Raw genomic sequence first — 18,256 nt, 5'->3', positions numbered from 1 at the left:
CATTCCGAGTTTCAAGGGTTAAAATTGATAATTGAATTTTTTTGAAGCCCTGTTACTTTTTTAATCTTACGGTAACAAACGAAGAAATCAACCTGATTTTTGGCGAATGTAATCTTCATGTCGAAAAACCCGTTTCTAATTTTTGAAATAAGACCTTGAAAGGAGCTGAAGAAAGGTAAAAAAATGTTTGAAGAATGATTGTAAATTTTACCGATCCCGACTATAGTAAACGAGATATATTCAGAAGATTTGGGCTTTCAAATACACTTCAGATAAATATTTAAAAACTATTTTCGGTTTTTTAATTTTGATTTTTTTTAAGGGGTGCGAAGATATAAGGCGCTGTGGCTCAACCAACACAGCCACTGTCACCGTTACTGTATGTGTGACTGACTGGCTGCACCTGCCTCCGGTTACTTGACTAATAAACATAAAATTAAAAATTAACCTCTACGGGAAATTCAAGTAACCATCTAGCAGGCCGAGCTGCGACGGGGTGCTAATATTATTAAAAAAATTTGCTAAATTGTTTTTAAATTGTTTAAATCATTCTAATACAAGTATAATCGTATAATTAATAGGTTACTATTCACTTTTAAAAAAATGTTTAACTAGTTTTTTTTTTTAATTACACGAATCGAAACGAGAATTTTAATAATTTTTAAAAGTATTTTTAACTGCTTAAATAATAAGATTTTGCTACACTCGACTTAAAAAAAAAAAAAAAAAAAAAAAAATATATATATATATATAATTTTATTTTTTATATAGAAAATAATTTACGAACCGACCTGATATAGGTAGATTTCATAAGAAAGCTACCTATTGTAATGGGTACCATGATTCGACTTCCGGAACATTTTGATACATCTTCGTGTTTCACTTCCCCAGACCCCAAAACTACCGTCAGCTCAAAAGTTTATACATACATTTAATATATAAATATATATATATAAATATGAAAGTGAAATATATATATATGTATATTTCACTTTCTTGTGGACATGATAACTGCCGTAATTTTTCGCCAATCACTTTCAAATTGTTCCAAAAATAACTCGTCCCAAAATCTCGGTCGAATTCGTTAACGACCAAAATCGTACCATGGGGGGGGGGGATAAAATGGCGGGGCTTTTTCGAAAAACAAAATATCGGTATAACTTTCTTAGTAATAAAAATATAGAATTCGTTTAAAGTCTCTACTATTCTTTGGATATGGGCCTAAAACTTAACTAAGTAAATTTGTTTGATATCACCAACCGTTGGCCCACGGGGTGGAAAAAAAGGGATTTGAACACAAAAAAAATTATACCCACCTTAATAGGCTCAGTATCGAATCGGTTTAAAGCGGTCGTTAGTCCTCTAAACATTACCTAAAACTTTTGTCTATCACAATTTTTGATACGACCAACCCTCACGGCAAGGATGACCAAAATGTCGCTGGAATTTTAAGATGGGGCTTGTCGTATGCTAAAAATGTGAAACTTTTTTTCACATGCAACCGTTATCATATCGAGTAAATTTCAAGTTTATCTTAACTTTAAGGTGGAAATCTTTTTAATCCCCTACTTAGCACCGGTGAAATCTACCTCCGCCTTCCGGCTGCCGAAAGGGATTTTTTTTTTATCGCAACACACCACATGTACATAATGTAATGGGCAACGAACAGATATTTTATTACTGCGTATATAGTAAAAACATCATACATAACTCACCTCTAGCAAACACCTGTAGCGATATCACTGCACGAGCTTCACCATGTTCGTTTCTTGCCAGTACACAATACGCACCGGTAAAGTCGAGTTTAACGTGCGGTATTTCAAGTCGATACTGGGGTCCGTTTCCAGAACAGAGGAATTGTGGAGCGTCTCTATAGTAACCAGGCTGTAACAGAAAGAAAAATACATTCAAATTAAATCGTATATCTTCCAACAAACAACATATTTAGTAGATATGTTAAAAAATAAAGACGTAAGGAGAAACAGAAAAAAAATTATTTTAACTAATAGTAGATATATACTTTTATTACATTTAAATAAGTACGTTTTAAAAAATGGCGCATTAAAAAATATTACAGTTAACAAATAGAAACTAATATTTCAAGTTACAATACGGTGAGAATGTAACATTAAAAAAAAATATATACATATATCAACATTTCTGAAAAGACTTGCCTATTTGATTGGAAAAGTAAATCGTTAAAGAACATTTTTTTTATATATAGGGGCGAGAAACACGAAACTATATCAATAAAATTCAATAATAAAATACAATAAGCATAGAATAAAAGGAAAAAACAACACAATGAAATGACGCTAAATAAAAGCTAAAACGAAAAACAACCAATAATTTTAGCGGAGAGCAGGCTTTTAAAAACAGGTTAAGTCCAAAATCTATAAGTATACTACTTTTTATAAGAAATTCCGTCCGATCAATCCAAGTACTAGGAAAATATTTTCTACGATATAACACAGGTCTCGGGGATCTAAGAAAAATATTTTCAAATTTTAGGTATATTTTTATTAAAAGTAATTTTCTAATAAACCGTTCACAAGGGATAGTCTTTTAGAGAAGTTAAAATAAAATTGAGGGACGACGTATCAGTCGCTCATGACCGACACTACCTAGCCTGTTTCACGGTAAACTATTCTGAATGAGTTGTCAAAAACACCCGGAATAACGAACGACCAAGGATGTTTAGCGGGAGGAAGTTTTACAAGGTGAACAACCAGCAAAAGGTTATAAAAAAATAAATACAACTAAGGCGACTGAAATTTACAAAAAAAAAGAGAAAAATTAATTTTATCTATCTTTAAAGACAATAACAGATGATATCAGGGTAAATTAATTTTTTTCAATCGAATGTTATCATTATCCTTCAAAACTCATTAACAACAAACTGTCGAACTGCAGATACATATAATAGATAACAATTTTCAAAAAATAATAACATAATAAATATATAGAAAAAAAATTAAATTTTTAAATTCGGCATTCGATAGGAAGAAACATAATTTGGGATTGCGGACTGCCCACAAATACAGTAGAAAGAATTAAATCGAGACGGTGGTCTACAGATTACACAAATAATTTGAGAATAAGACAATTTAAAAAAATAATAAAACAGCAAAAAACAATTAACAAAGGCGATCTGAAAATTGGCAAAACTGTTATAAGCGAACACAATCAGATAAGTTATTACTGTTCAAAATCATAAACAACAAAATATCATATTAAAGAAGTTATTAAGAAAATGAAGTACAAAAGGTCGTCCCTCCAGTTACTAAAAAATTAAATAAATTATTACGGGTACCCTACGAAAATCAAAATACGAAATCGGGAATGAAGATTTCATTATTCGTATTCATTTTTTTTTCAAATTTTCAGAAAGAGAGTAGCGGAACCGATGAGATGAAAACAATCCGATTTTTTTTAAGTTTGAAATACTACAATCTGAAACATTCAGAGTTTTAAACAGACCTCCACAAAGGTAAAAAGCGACAAAGGGGAAATATTAAACTAAGAAAATGATAAACCATTTATTAGGAAAAAAACAATAAAATATAAATGTAAAATTAAAAAACAAGAAATAAAAAACGATAATAAATTATAAGTATGCACACGAACACACACGCGAACGCGAACGCGGTTAAATATAACGACGTTTTTCCTGGTCGAAACCTAAAAATATAAAATAATCCTATAAGATGAAGTTATTATTGATGAACGGTAAAAATCAAAAACATAAACCACGGTTACTGAAGAAAACCGGTACAACATTACAAGGGTTTCCAAGAGAATGAGAAAAAATAAACCGACAACATCCGATCGCAAGAGAGAAGCAATGGAGAACTATTATAAAACCGGGAAATAAAAGGCCCAGAAGGAAAAAAAAATGAACGCAGAATGTTTCTTCACCTGGACCTCAACCGGGCAAAACAACTCGGAAAAAAGGATATATGTATGCCGCGAATAATTAAGGTAGGATGTAAAGCGCTCCAAACAAAAGTACAAAGCGACTGAAAACATTAAAATTCTAAGTGAAGCCGAAATAAACTAAGCGCCTTGATGTTTTTTTTTTTCGGCTACATCATTTAAAACATCACGTGCTAGTTTCAATCCCCGAAGCTATGTAGCACAGCGTACAATCAAGGAGAATGCGATGAACTTTAACGCTATAATTATACACGTCATAAAAATTCAGACGCGCACAATAGCGTGAAAAGTTTGTCTACTCTGACCGTGTGTCCGTATGACCCAGAACATCGTCAAATCCAAGTTTAGTCTATATTTTCGCCGCAACGATGCGTTACGAATCGGTAGTATACGACAAGCCGTTACAAGGTATATCGGAGAATCACTAGACATCAGAAAATCGATGCTTTAATCCGGTACGTCCCAAGTATTTCAATTAATGCGATTCAAAACAAAATCATTCTCCGTAACTGTTATTTTTTTTTTCAGAAATATACCGTTATTAAGTCCTAATATCGCTAATAGTAACGTACACTGTTCGCGTGCAATTTTTTTTTTTGTCTTCAGTCATTTGACTGGTTTGATGCAGCTCTCCAAGATTCCCTATCTAGTGCTAGTCGTTTCATTTCGGTATACCCTCTACATCCTACATCCCTAACAATTTGTTTTACGTATTCCAAACGTGGCCTGCCTACACAATTTTTCCTTCTACCTGTCCTTCCAATATTAAAGCGACTATTCCAGGATGCCTTAGTATGTGGCCTATAAGTCTGTCTCTTCTTTTAACTATATTTTTCCAAACGCTTCTTTCTTCATCTATTTGCCGCAGTACCTCTTCATTTGTCACTTTATCCACCCATCTGATTTTTAAAGTTCTCCTATAGCACCGCAATTCAAAAGCTTCTAATCTTTTCTTCTCAGATACTCCGATCGTCCAAGTTTCACTTCCATATAAAGCGACACTCCAAACATACACTTTCAAAAACCTTTTCCTGACATTTAAATTAATTTTTGATGTAAACAAATTGTATTTCTTACTGAAGGCTCGTTTAGCTTGTGCTATTCGGCATTTTATATCGCTCCTGCTTCGTCCATCTTTAGTAATTCTACTTCCCAAATAACAAAATTCTTCTACCTCCGTAATCTTTTCTCCTCCTATTTTCACATTCAGCGGTCCATCTTTGTTATTTCTACTACATTTCACTACTTTTGTTTTGTTCTTGTTTACTTTCGTGCGATAGTTCTTGCGTAGGACTTCATCCATGCCGTTCATTGTTTCTTCTAAATCCTTTTTACTCTCGGCTAGAATTACTATATCATCGGCAAATCGTAGCATCTTTATCTTTTCACCTTGTACTGTTACTGCGAATCTAAATTGTTCTTTAACATCATTAACTGCTAGTTCCATATAGAAATTAAAAAGTAACGGAGATAGGGAACATCCTTGTCGGTCTCCCTTTCTTATGCTACCGTCGCGTGCAATATGCTACCGTAAATTTAAAGAGAGCTTTCAGAAAACTTTCACAGAACAAACAGTTCATTCTTTATGAATATAATAATTAAGGTTAAACTGAAATTATAATAACTGTTATCAGCGAAAATCAAATAACTAGTTATGTAATTCATTTTTGTTTTGATAAAATAGCAACTTCAACAACAAACTTTCTCTTTTTATTCTTATTCTTATTCAAAGTCGAAGTTAAAATATTTAATACGACTCGTATCGGCTTTCTGTTACCGATTAAAATTACAAAAACATAAAAATTTAGACATCACATAACGTTCAGAAGGTATAATTTACGCATAATCTACGGTCCTCCATCAGTTTTAATAACTCTGTCGATAGACAACACGTACAAAATAAAACTTAACTAGGGAATATATTTCTGTAAGTCAAGCACGTAGGCTTTCTGTCCCTGAAAACAGTAGAACGGCGCACTACAAGATGTGAAAACCATTAATGAAAATTTAAAGAAAATGTACACAAACAAAAAAAATTTCTTCACAATGTAGCTAATTTGCTGGAATTTGTTAACAATTGTTTTCCTGTACTACTTTCAATCTATATTACAGAAAGCATACACTAGTGTTTTAAAGTAAGGTGCGTTTTGAATTTTCCGACTATATACGCGATAAAACTAATAGCGCTTGCGAAGCTAACTAAGTTATTTCAGTCGATAGTCAGCTGTTAGCGACAATTAATTTTTTTGTCGTCAGTTGTTTTTATTCATCCATTCATAATGACAGCTACAGTTCGTGATCTCGCCAAGTGTGAAGTATCAGAATTTTTAAATTAAATTTTTTTTTAACGACAACCGATTACAGCGTTATTATATAAGGATGTAATGTAAAAAGCGGCTCTCCTAAAAATTACAAATTTAACTGGCTTCAAGAATTTGAAAAGTTCATAGATTTCTACCGCATAAACTCCAAAAAAAGCGATTCGCATAACTTAAACGGTCAACAAGAATACGATGAACCGTTAAGCTAGTACATCCCAAACGTAGGTGACAAAGGAGAATCTGTTCACAGAAACTTTCTCGCACAGTTATTTTTCAAGGCGATACATTCGATTTAATTTGACGAGACTTATCGTCGACAATCGTCAAATCCGTTCGTTCTATCAAACCGCTTTACAGCCGTCGTTTGACAAAGCACTAATCAAAATTCCCGAAAAGCGGTTATCTACAATAGCTTACGCAAACGAAGGCCGCATCAACCTAGAATTCTTACGTAGAAAGGAACCTAGATGCGTCTATTTCGGTTACCGAAAAGAGAAAGAGAAACGATGTGAATCGGATGCGTAGTGAATATGTCAACGTTTTAGGAGCGTTTAATTAATTACAACGTACCAGAATATCAAATTATACAAATAATGAAGCGTTTTGAAAAATGATTTTAAGAAAAACAACGAAAATAAAGAAATATGGATTTAACTAAGATTACGTTATCTTTTTTTTTGTGCGCTGATCAAAACCATTTTCGATCGGTCTTATCTCTCCAAGGGTGATACATATAAAAATATATATAACATTTTAAGATCATACAACTCAGATATTTGTTGAATACGTTGAGCTAATAATTACTGAACTTAAAATAATTTATACGCACGATTGCGTTTTTCTGAAATACCACTAATACATATAATTATCCGTTAAACTAATAAACTACATTTTATATGTCATAATAGTTTATATTAACCATATTAATACGATTTTATTCCGATTACTTTAATGGCCATAACAATTACATTAAAGTATAAGAGTATAAATATAATTTAAATTTTAAATAAGAATATATATTTAAATAAACTGGGCCGTATACTTTTCAAGTTCGAATAGTATGCATATATATATTATATATGTTAAGTCTGTGGGTGTGTGTATGTGCATGAAATTCAAGGGTTGCCTTGTGTGGCGTTGTAAACGTAAAGAACAGGGTACATAATATATATAAATATGTATATGCAGAGTGAATATTGCTTCATATCAGCTGTTCGAGTGTTGTACACGAAGAACATGAGGCGCCACACTGTTGCGAGGTCAAGGACGTTCTCCCCTCTGCAATTTTAACTTTTGCTCCGGGCATTTAAACTGCCACGATCATTTTACATCGCAAACTGGATATCGAAAAGTTATTTAACTCCTGTATAACGTAAACGTATTACATAAACCGGTAATATATTTTTTTTTATTCGAAAAAAAACTATTTCCACGATGACCGATGATTATTTTGTAAAACAATATGTACCTATTTTATCAGATACAAGATTTCTTTAGCAAATTCGTTTTTCTTTTTTAATCGCTACCGATATCTATAAGAAAATAAATTATCGTAACGGAATAAAATGACTACAGAAAAAAGCTACCTAAATAAATAAATATAAATATATGATAAACGGCTTAGTAAATAATCTTAACATGACAGTCCTTTAAATTTGCAAAAAAATATATTAAAACTACCAAGTATCACTTCCTACGCGTGTTTTTACGTATCGATTACCTATCGTTAATAAATTATTGAATCTCTTTAGTATTTTCTTTCGAAAAACAACTCGAGAAAAAATATCGTAGCTTAGCGCAAAATCGAAATTTTCAGTAAGTTATTTTTATTCGTATTTTTAGAATAAGAAAAACGTATTTATAATTATTTAAAATTATAAACGTCTTGCTTTCAAATTACGTGTCTTCCAGAGAACCTTTCAGAGCTCCGTCACGAGTTATGAAGATGTAGTTATTTTCTAATAATTCTCGGGAAGAATAATTACCGTTAATTTGGAAACAAATCATTTATCATTTTTAAATTATATCACGATTTCATCATGGTGTTTAACAAAATACAATAATTACTAAAAATTTGTCAAACGTCTAAACTGTTTAAGGTTTTATGGTAACAAGCGTGGGATTTTATATATATATATATATATATATATATATAAAATATATACACAATATATATATATTGTGTATATATATATACACACACAAACATAAGTATATAGAGCAGAAGATCAAAATTTAATGAGTGTAAAATCAGATAAGCTATTTATCTTTACCTAAAGAATTCATAATAATGTAGTAATATATAATTTAATTTTGTTCGAAACTCAGAAACAGAATTTATTTTTCTTATTATATATTTATTAGAAAAGAAGCTACAAACGGAGCAAAAAATACAAGGAGAGTATAAAAATCATTAGTCAAACATTAAAAAGAAATAAACAATATTAACAATAAAAGAAATATGAGTGTGTGATATATATATATAACCATACACATAAATTTGTTAGTTTATTACACAGTAATATAGATTAGATATAAACAATTAATCTATTTACGTATACCAAGATACATAGTAGCAGCACAGTGACATAACTGAGACAATATCGTTTTATATTTAAGAAATGCAAATAATTTTCTATATCGGCCAAATCATCATCCGAAATACTGTCAACTCCGATTGGTTGTATGAGTATCACAAGCAATGGCGTATAATGTACCCATTCAAGAAGGATATGATGAACTGTTTTACACTTTTTATAACTAATAGTTATAAAAAGTACTAATATATATAATAACGTAAAACTATTTTATATATATATATTGTGATTAATACAATCAGGAAATAAATTTAGGTATGAAACAAAGGTTAACTTCCCGATAAAAAACATCATCAATAATAAATAACGAGAGGGGCGTAAACCTTCGGCTAGAGTCGATGAAAAAAAAACAATGAATTTTTTAACCGATTATTTAACTGGCTTTTTTAATTACATTTTATATACGGTAATAACATCTGTGACAAATGTTTGCCTGGTGTATTGTCATAAGACTTCAACAGACTTTCCAACAAACCGCTTCACTGTAGAATTCCACCGCTGGATGCAATAATTTTATTTGTCCCATAAGATAATATCTCGAGCCGTCATTCTGTAAACTCCGTGCTGATGTTCCCATAACCTTTCTTTGAATTATCAATTAGCTATCGCTCGCTTCGATGCGGTTTCTTTTTACACATATTCTATATATAATAGCCTCGATATTCTCTTTATACGCGTTAACACGGATGCTATTCGAAATAAACTCTGTCGTTCGATGTCATCGACTAGGTTCTTCTTTGTTCGCGTAACCTTACTGCGCAACAAAAATTTATATCGGTACCACGGGACACAAAGATTCTCCACACCGTTTCATACCTGCGTTCTAAATCGTTATACGGCACTCCGTATAAATAAAGTAAGCGCTATGCAAACGGTATTCTTCGGTACAAGTAATAACGCGAATTTAATCGAGAGTGAATTTTTCGTTCTCCATTAACGATTTAACGACACGCGCGCACAAACTCGTTCGTATAAATCGTTAAAAAATAAATAAATTTTATTAAACGACCGGCGAAAGTTGAGGAATGCTCAACGATCCTGAATCTTAAGAATTCAGAAAATTAACGTCTACATGTTATACGTTAAAACAAACGTTTTACTTAAGATTAAAGTAAAAAGTACGAACCCATACGTTTAACGTCTTTCCTCGAGCATATGTTGATCCTTCGAACGGCATCTGGAGACTATTTTACGAGTAAATTTCAAATCTGTGTATATATAACATAGTTTAGGTGGAATTCGTTATTTCAATAAGCTCGACCTACGGTGAACAGAAATTTTGTTGATGCAACCCAGAATTCAGTAAGCCGACTGATAAACTACCGGATAGATTATAGACAATTTACGTTATTAATTTGGTTTTGATAATAGTTCACGCATTTTCTTCTCTTTTCTATTTACTTTCTTTACTCTTTTACCTGATATTTGGTTTCCTGTAGATTATTTAATCAACTATAGAAATAAAGGAGGAAAAGTTATTCGATTTTTTTATTTTTTTAATGTTTTAAATCGGGGAAACTTTTATTTATATACGATATGTTTTCTACAAGGTCTACGTAGAGTTATCATGCGGTAAAAATACATTTATTATTTATTTTTTAGCGATTTAAAAAAAAATTTTATCCAATATTTTTTTTAAATTATTAACCTTTTTAATAGTAAATAGTTTTTCTAAAATTCGATGATAATTACCGCTGCACAATTCAATTAAAATTATCAAATTATAGAAAAAAAAGAAATAAGCTTTAAATAATCAGAAAACAAAAAAAAAGTGCTATAAACCATTCCGTAACTATTTTTATTTTTTTTTTTTCGACGAAAATAAATAAATATTTCGGATAATAAATAAGATTATTCAAATATAAAACTACAATCGAATGCGGCGAAATCTATGTTGCGTAAAACAAATATCTAATTTTGTAACAAATAATTTTTTTTTATGTATACGGCCGTTTCTTTATTATTATTTACGGGTAAACAACCGAAAAAGTAGCATAATCAGCGATTGACAAAACTATAAAATGTTACATAATCTTCTGAAAAGTGGAAAAAAATCATTAGAAGAAATGCACGCGGTTAAAAAATAAAACGTCGGAGTTGCTGCAACCGGAAGAATCTTTTTTTTAAGAGGCGATAATCAAGAGACAATTATAATTGTATAATTTCTAAAACAGTTACTGGGATTAATACACATTTATATTCATAAGCGATCGTAAATTAAATAAAACGTACAATAACAAATTTGCAAAAGCAGAATAAAATTATAAAGTTAGAAGTAGTAAAGTGATCCGAAGTGAAAACAACAAATGAAGTCTCGTTTATTGCATCAAATTAAACAAAAATAATAATAATATAAATGCACGTAAAGGCTCTTGCTGCTTTTTGGTCGGTTCAATAAATATTACTGTGCAAATGTTTAGACAGCAATCTGTCTGCTCCGAAAGATTTAATTTCTTTGTCCAATTTACCCGATATCAGCTACAATATGCACAATTTTGAGCGTTTTGGATTACATTTTTTCATAAAAAACTTATGACTTATAGATGTAAATTAATCAAAAAATTTGTTATTCAATACGAATTTGTTTTTATTTTAAAGGTTATATTAAGGCCTTTTTTAAAATAAAAAAAAAGAAAAGCTTTTGTAGTCTTCTAGTAAATAATCGCTATATAAAAATGTGTGTTTTCGGATATCTCGAAAGAATTACGTTGTGAAAAGTAAAAATATCAATATGTCAATTTTTGTGTGAATATACAGTTTAATGGTTTCAATATAATAATAACGGTTTTTTTTAAATTTATAACTACTTTGAAACAATTTTTTTCATATTAGTCTACAATCATACATTTTGCTTATTTTACATTACTAATTTTTTTTATATGTTGTATTCTATTTTGATGCCCTTTTACTTATAAAAGAATTCATTCTATTTATTGGATTATACGGCGATAAATAATTGTTCTAACAAAAATTTATCCTCAACTTATATATTACATAGGAGGAAAGTTATAATTTTTGTTTTAGCGAGGTAAGACAAAAATTACAATACTTTCGTTATCTCTGACGTAATCTACGTCCGATATACACGCATAGGCTGCAAAAGTTATTAATCAAAATAGACCATCGACTACTAACTGGTTAAACTGCTACATAATAACTAGCACATTTATTTTTAGTGGTTATAAAGAATATATTTTGGGAAAAATTTAAAAAAAACACGCCTAAAGGACGTCTTGTTTAAAAATTAATATAACGTTTATTATGAACAAAAATTCAATTAAAATCATCTTAACAATGAAACATATGTTTTACGTAATCACAAAAACACGAGTTTACTTTTATAAATATTAAAAATTAAAAACAGGACTGCCGAAAAAAGAACACTGCTGACAAATGTTGCTCTTTAATATGGGATGATCGAAGAGCCTGCGGGTGACAATTTTGTATATTTTTTGAAGTAAAGTCACAAATGAGAGAGAGAGAGATTGGTGTTGCTAAGGTCCCGCATCACATCTAAAAGTTTGAAACATTTTAACATAAAAAGTGGACTTCAGGTGAAGTAATCGCTTTTGCATAACCGAATCGTATTACCGATGTTTGGACGGAACTTATTTTTAACAGGTGATTGTTTTTGAACGGAGTTTGTTAAACGATATTTTGATCTCTCCGTGGAATCCCTCAGATATTTTTACCTCTTCCAAAAAAAAGAAAATTTTAATCTCGCTATCGCATTAAAAAAACCGTCTCTTTCGATCGTTCCCGATAACCGCAAAAACTAACGAGTCGATCGATGCGAAATTTTAATCGTAGCTTTCTTATGACTCCCGGAATGTTTACCGTAATACAAACCGCACAGTCTTACCGCTATATAAATCGTAAATAAAGACTTAAAAATAAATAACTTAGAACTTCTTTTGCTAAATTTAGTGTCGTCATCTATATCGATCGTCGTTACGTCAATAAAACGCCTTCAGACAATTATTATGATATTTATTAAAGTTTATCGTCTAATCTGGCAGCACCCCTCTCTCTTTTTCAGTTTAGCCTCCGGAATCACCGTAAGGTATTACTTCAGAGGATGAATGTAAATGAAGTGTAGTCTTGTACGGTATCAGGACAACTATTCCTGAGACGTGTGATTAATTGAAACCCGACCGCTAAAGAATGTATATTAAAAAAAAAGTTGTAAAGCGATTCAGGAGTTACAACTAAAACCAAATAAAAGGTTAAATCTAACGTAACCCAAAAGATAAAAAAAGAAGAATGTAGACATCGTTTTTAATATTATATAATTTTCTACTTCGCTGTTCATTCGATTTAGATCTAAATAGGGTAAAAAAATCCAATTTTCCAAGACGATCTAAATTGTGCAAGTTACGCCTTATAACGCACCCGGTTGATTGAATTTACGAAAGTAATTTTTATTAACTTTTTTTATACCGTTAATCGATTCATCCGTGTAAGTAAGTTTAAAATGACAGTTCAAAACTAATTTTTATATTAATTTTACTTCCGGATTTTTAAAAGACATATAACTGACTGTATTATTTTTACTCCCGACCTGTCATACGGTTAGATAGGTTTTTTAGTAAATATTATAATAAACTTTTAAAAAATCTAAATAACAAAGACAAACATTTAAATGAAAAAAAAATCCTGCTAATAAAATTATAATAACTGAAATTAATTAATTTTACTACATATGTCGTGTTTATTGTTTATTTTTTTTTAATCGAGAATATATTCGCCGTAGACATTAGATGTCAGTCTTACAAGTCGCTTAATTAATATCTAAATAAAACACAGCGTGATATTGACAGGCATATACGGCAAATTATTTTCAGTGACCGATAAAATTTTCAAAATTAAAAACTTATTTTTTCTCCACCGAATTAAATATTATAATAATATAAGTTAACATAGTAACAACATTATAAGTTTAGAGGTTATAATAAACATAAATAAAATATTAACAGACCACAAAATACGACTAACAAAAATCAATCTCTGTCCCCACCCCTATATTATTTATTATTATTATTATAAAACCGATTCTTGTTTCGATATTCCCCCTCTTATATCTTCTACTAAAACATCATTTTATCTCTTTTTATCAACGAGAAGAAAAAGAGATCACGAGAAAATATATATATATGTATGTATGTACGTAGTTTGGCATAGCGGAATAATTGAAGGTAGAAAGAGAAGGTTGTAAGAGAAAGGGTACCAAAGATAAATGTTGAGTTCATATTATTAAGAAAAAGAAAAACATATGGTATATTTTTATTAAATTATTATTATAATTTATAACATTATCGTAATTAAATTATATATAATTATTCCTTATAAATTAAATAAAAATTTACATGAATTTCAATTTTATTTGTTAAAATTTTGATACGAAATCTTTAAATAGATCCGATAATCGAAAAAAAAATTAGGTTAAAGTTATTTTAAAATAAAGTGTATTTAAGTAGATACATAAAGTTGTTCATCCGAATTTCTGGTTTATCCGGAATGACTTTTTTTATTAACTTTATTATTATTATTAATAAAAGATATCTTTTTTTTTTTAATAAACCCTATTAAACGCAGCGTTGTGTTAATAATTTAACGATATCTAAATTTTAAAATAAGAAAACCAAAAAGCATTTAGCGTTTGATTTAATCGAATCTTACTAATGTAATGTAACAACCAAACTTCGTACGGCTACTTTGGTTGTTTTTAAAAATTATCGCATAAATTCTTCTTGTTGCATTTGTACGAACACCGATTTTACGTACGTTAGTTTAAAAGTCTGTTCAATTATCAGAGGTGAATAACAAAACCGACCTAGGGCCATTATAAAGTCTTGAGAAGATGCACGTCATGTTTAATTATTCGGCAAGTAAACTTTATAAAGCGCATTACCTTCTATCTTAATTTGTTTTAAATTATTTTGTTCGGTAAAAATACAGAAAACCCCTTTTTTATAATAGGGAGGTAATGTTCAAGCTTACCGATGGAGGACAACAAAATTAACCAAAAAACCGCTTACGGATAAATGCCTTCCTCTATTCGATATTTATTTTAATCAATTTTTCACATCTTAAAATCGGATCGAAATATTTGAACGGAATTTGAGCCGCGCACGTACCCGACAACGTCTATTATAAAATAAGTAGGTTTGAAAATTCTATCTTATAAAATTTAAAATGGTGGCAATTAAATTTTTTACTTTCTCGCCAAAAGGTAAAGCGGTAGAAGGAAAAGTATTGTAATCGGTCCGAGTCGGGCATATCGGTTTTCACCGGATTTTGACGTTTTGACACATGAGGAACCAAAAAAAGGATGAAAATTTCTGGATGTTCGCATGTACGTGTGTGTGTGTGTGTGTGTGTGTGTGTTCGGTATCTCACACTTTATATCTCCAGAACTACTGGACCGATTTTGATCAAACTTGGATCAGATTACTTCTATATATGGGGTACTGATGCCGTTAAATTTTCAACTTAAAGGTCAAGGGGGTAAGGCTGTAGAGCAAGGGCATCCTCAGTATCTCGAAATTTCATCTAATTAAGGTCTTACTTTTCATAGGCGCATTTGTTAACGATTAAAAAAAAACACGTGAAAAAAATGTTTTTCAAAATCGCGTCAACATCTCAAAAAATGCTCTAAACTAGTCGGTAAGCGAGTATACTGCTTCAATAGTACCCTCTGTCACCAAAGGAGCACTAGTGTAACACTGACGTTCAGCTGTACAAAAAATACTCTATATAAAGTTATACAAATTTTAAATTAAATGCGTGTAAGTCGTGCAACAGAAAAAATCCGCGTGACGAGAAAGTCCTACAACTGTGTCGTCAGCTTTTTTAAACTTTAACTCCGTTTTAATTTTTTTTTTTTTTTTTTTTTTTTTTTTTGATTGGTGGTGAAGGGGAGGACGAAAAACGTTTTCACGTTATCATCGACCGGAAAAGAATAAAAAATAATATTAACAAACACAAAAATTAAAACAAAAACTAATATATTAAGAAACAAAACAAAAAAAATAAAAACCTACAACTACTATCGCAGCTAATTAAAGAATTACATATAAAAATTACCACAGACAAAATCTTAAAAATAAGTAATATTCAAAAAATACTTGTGTGTGTGTGTGTGTGTGTGTATAATATATATATATATAAAATATAAAATTAAAACAAATTTAACGAAGTCCGAAAGTAGTGTAAAGAGCACTTCTCGGATGAAACAAGATTAGATTTAACATGAGAATTATAACAGTTATAAAATGAAAGAAAAAAAAACACTAAATACTATGTAAAATACTAATACGTCGAAGAAATAAAATTACCCGGTTTAAACCTCTTTGTCATCGCCCAGGATACGACGAACGTTACTGGGCGATTTACATTTACGACGCAAGGCCGCATAACGCATGCGATTCATAAGCATGCGATACACAGTCAAGCGGTAGTCGCATCGTATGCATACTGCTGCGATTACTGATGACATTAGGTATCCGTTAGTAGCACTCGTATGCGCTATCCGCGATCGGCAGAAGACCGTTTCCTCACGACAAACATTTCTGTACGGGGAGTGGCTACATACAATCTCTAATGCGCCGGAGTTTGTTATCTACTATAGCCGTCCGATCACCCGGCCGGTATGCGCGAATAATGAGTTTTACATAGCCGTTAAGAGTAAAAGTAACTTTGTCCGAAAATAGTACGAAGGGAAGAAAGCGGTTATTATTGTTAATTCAGTGACAAAACTGCAGTCGTCTGGTACGGTCACCGAGCTGGAAGTTTTGAATTTCCTGAACGTGATAAGAACGCAGTCCGTTTTTGGGGGTTCACGACAAAGAGTCATTATCAGCGCCGGAAGAAACGCTTCTATAATAAACATGCTAGTTCAAGGATACCGACGCTAAGCATCACGGACGTAAATTAAATAACATTTCAAATGCGCAGTATCACAAGCAAAATAGTAAAAATCTAAAATACAAAAAACAGATTACAATATTTTTAAATATCCGAATGGACACACAGCCTTAAGTACATAATAACAAGACATTCTACAGGGTGTCCCATATAAAACGCAACCCATCAATCACTCATCCGTGAAATTTCAAAAGTCAAGCTTACTTCCCTACTCGTTACTGAAATGGACTCGTCTAACTTCTGAACATCGCGGCGACGCAGTAGAACATTACGGATAGTAACAACAACGCAATCATAACGTTCAGTGTATTGCTAGAGACAAGATGGTGTGTCCGCTAGATGAACGTGTTTTCATTGTCGAGTCGTACTTCAGTACGAAATCAGCGGTTGCAGTGCAAGATTTGTTTCGCCATAAGTACCCGGATAAACCGGCTCCTAACAAAATATCAGTATTAAGGTTAGTCGCAAAATTTAGAGAGACCGGTTCTGTTAATAACAAGGAACACAAAAGATCTGCGTCGGTGTTGAATACAGATACAGTCGCTGAAATCAAAGACCGATTACTGGCCTCGCAAATAAATCGATCAGACGTTTGTCTGTTCATCGGGCGACCAAACAATTACGACCTTATCGCATTCAAACGGTTCATCGGTTTCTTGAGCCCGACAAAGAAAAACGGCTACAATATTGTCAACGGTTCCGTCGATTTCTGCGTGAGGGAATTAACGTTACGGATTCGTTATTTTTCACAGATGAAGCATTTGGACGGCTACGTAAACAGCCAAAACAGTAGAATTTGGAGCGCTGAAAATACCCACGTTTATCACGAAAAACAATTACACCCGCAGAAGTCGGGCGTGTGGTGCGCGACATCGCAGAAGAAAATAATAGGTCCTATTTTTTCGAGTACACCATTAATGCAGAACGATATCAGGATATTTTATTTCGGTTCATCGCAGTCTTGGAAGAGGAAGACAGACACTGCCGGCTACAACATGACGGTGCGACATCGCGCTACGCAGGTTCAACTTCTGATTTCGTCGAGGAATTCTTCGGTAATCGTGTTATCGGTCGAGGCTTGTGGCCACCAAGATCTCCAGATTTGACTGCGGCGGATTTTTTTCTACGGGGTTACCTCAAAGCAAAAGCCTACAGCGACAAACCACGAAGACTTGAACGATTGAAAGTCAATATTGAACAAGCCGTATTAAATATCCGGCCACAAACTTTGAAAAAAGTTGCAAGAAACGCAGTAAAAAGAATTGAAGCTTGTATTCAAGAAGATGGCGGCCACTTCCAACATTTACTCTAAATGTCAGGTAATGGATGATAATAATAAAAATTACATTTACATTTACACATGCCTTTTTATTATTTCAATACCTACCAATATAAGGTTGGGTCGCGTTTTATATGGGACAACATAACTAAACTGTACCACCTGAAGAATGTTATCTCTTTCGTCACCATGTACCG

General features: G+C 31.7%; 1 protein-coding gene across 1 annotated transcript in view; it reads right to left on the bottom strand.

Annotated features, from left to right (window-relative positions):
- Strn-Mlck (Stretchin-Mlck) overlaps window positions 1-18,256 on the bottom strand; it is a 599,211-nt gene that overhangs the window by 142,284 nt on the left and 438,671 nt on the right. Inside the window, exon 29 of the mRNA XM_075373431.1 lies at window positions 1,716-1,884. Coding sequence (XP_075229546.1) covers window positions 1,716-1,884 — 169 coding nt within the window. The remainder of the gene's footprint in view (window positions 1-1,715; window positions 1,885-18,256) is intronic.

The sequence above is a fragment of the Lycorma delicatula genome, chromosome 8, assembly GCF_047948215.1.
Source record: "Lycorma delicatula isolate Av1 chromosome 8, ASM4794821v1, whole genome shotgun sequence".
Taxonomy (NCBI): domain Eukaryota; kingdom Metazoa; phylum Arthropoda; class Insecta; order Hemiptera; family Fulgoridae; genus Lycorma; species Lycorma delicatula.
Note: the sequence above shows the minus strand (reverse complement) of the source record. Positions and strands in the feature narration are given on the sequence as shown.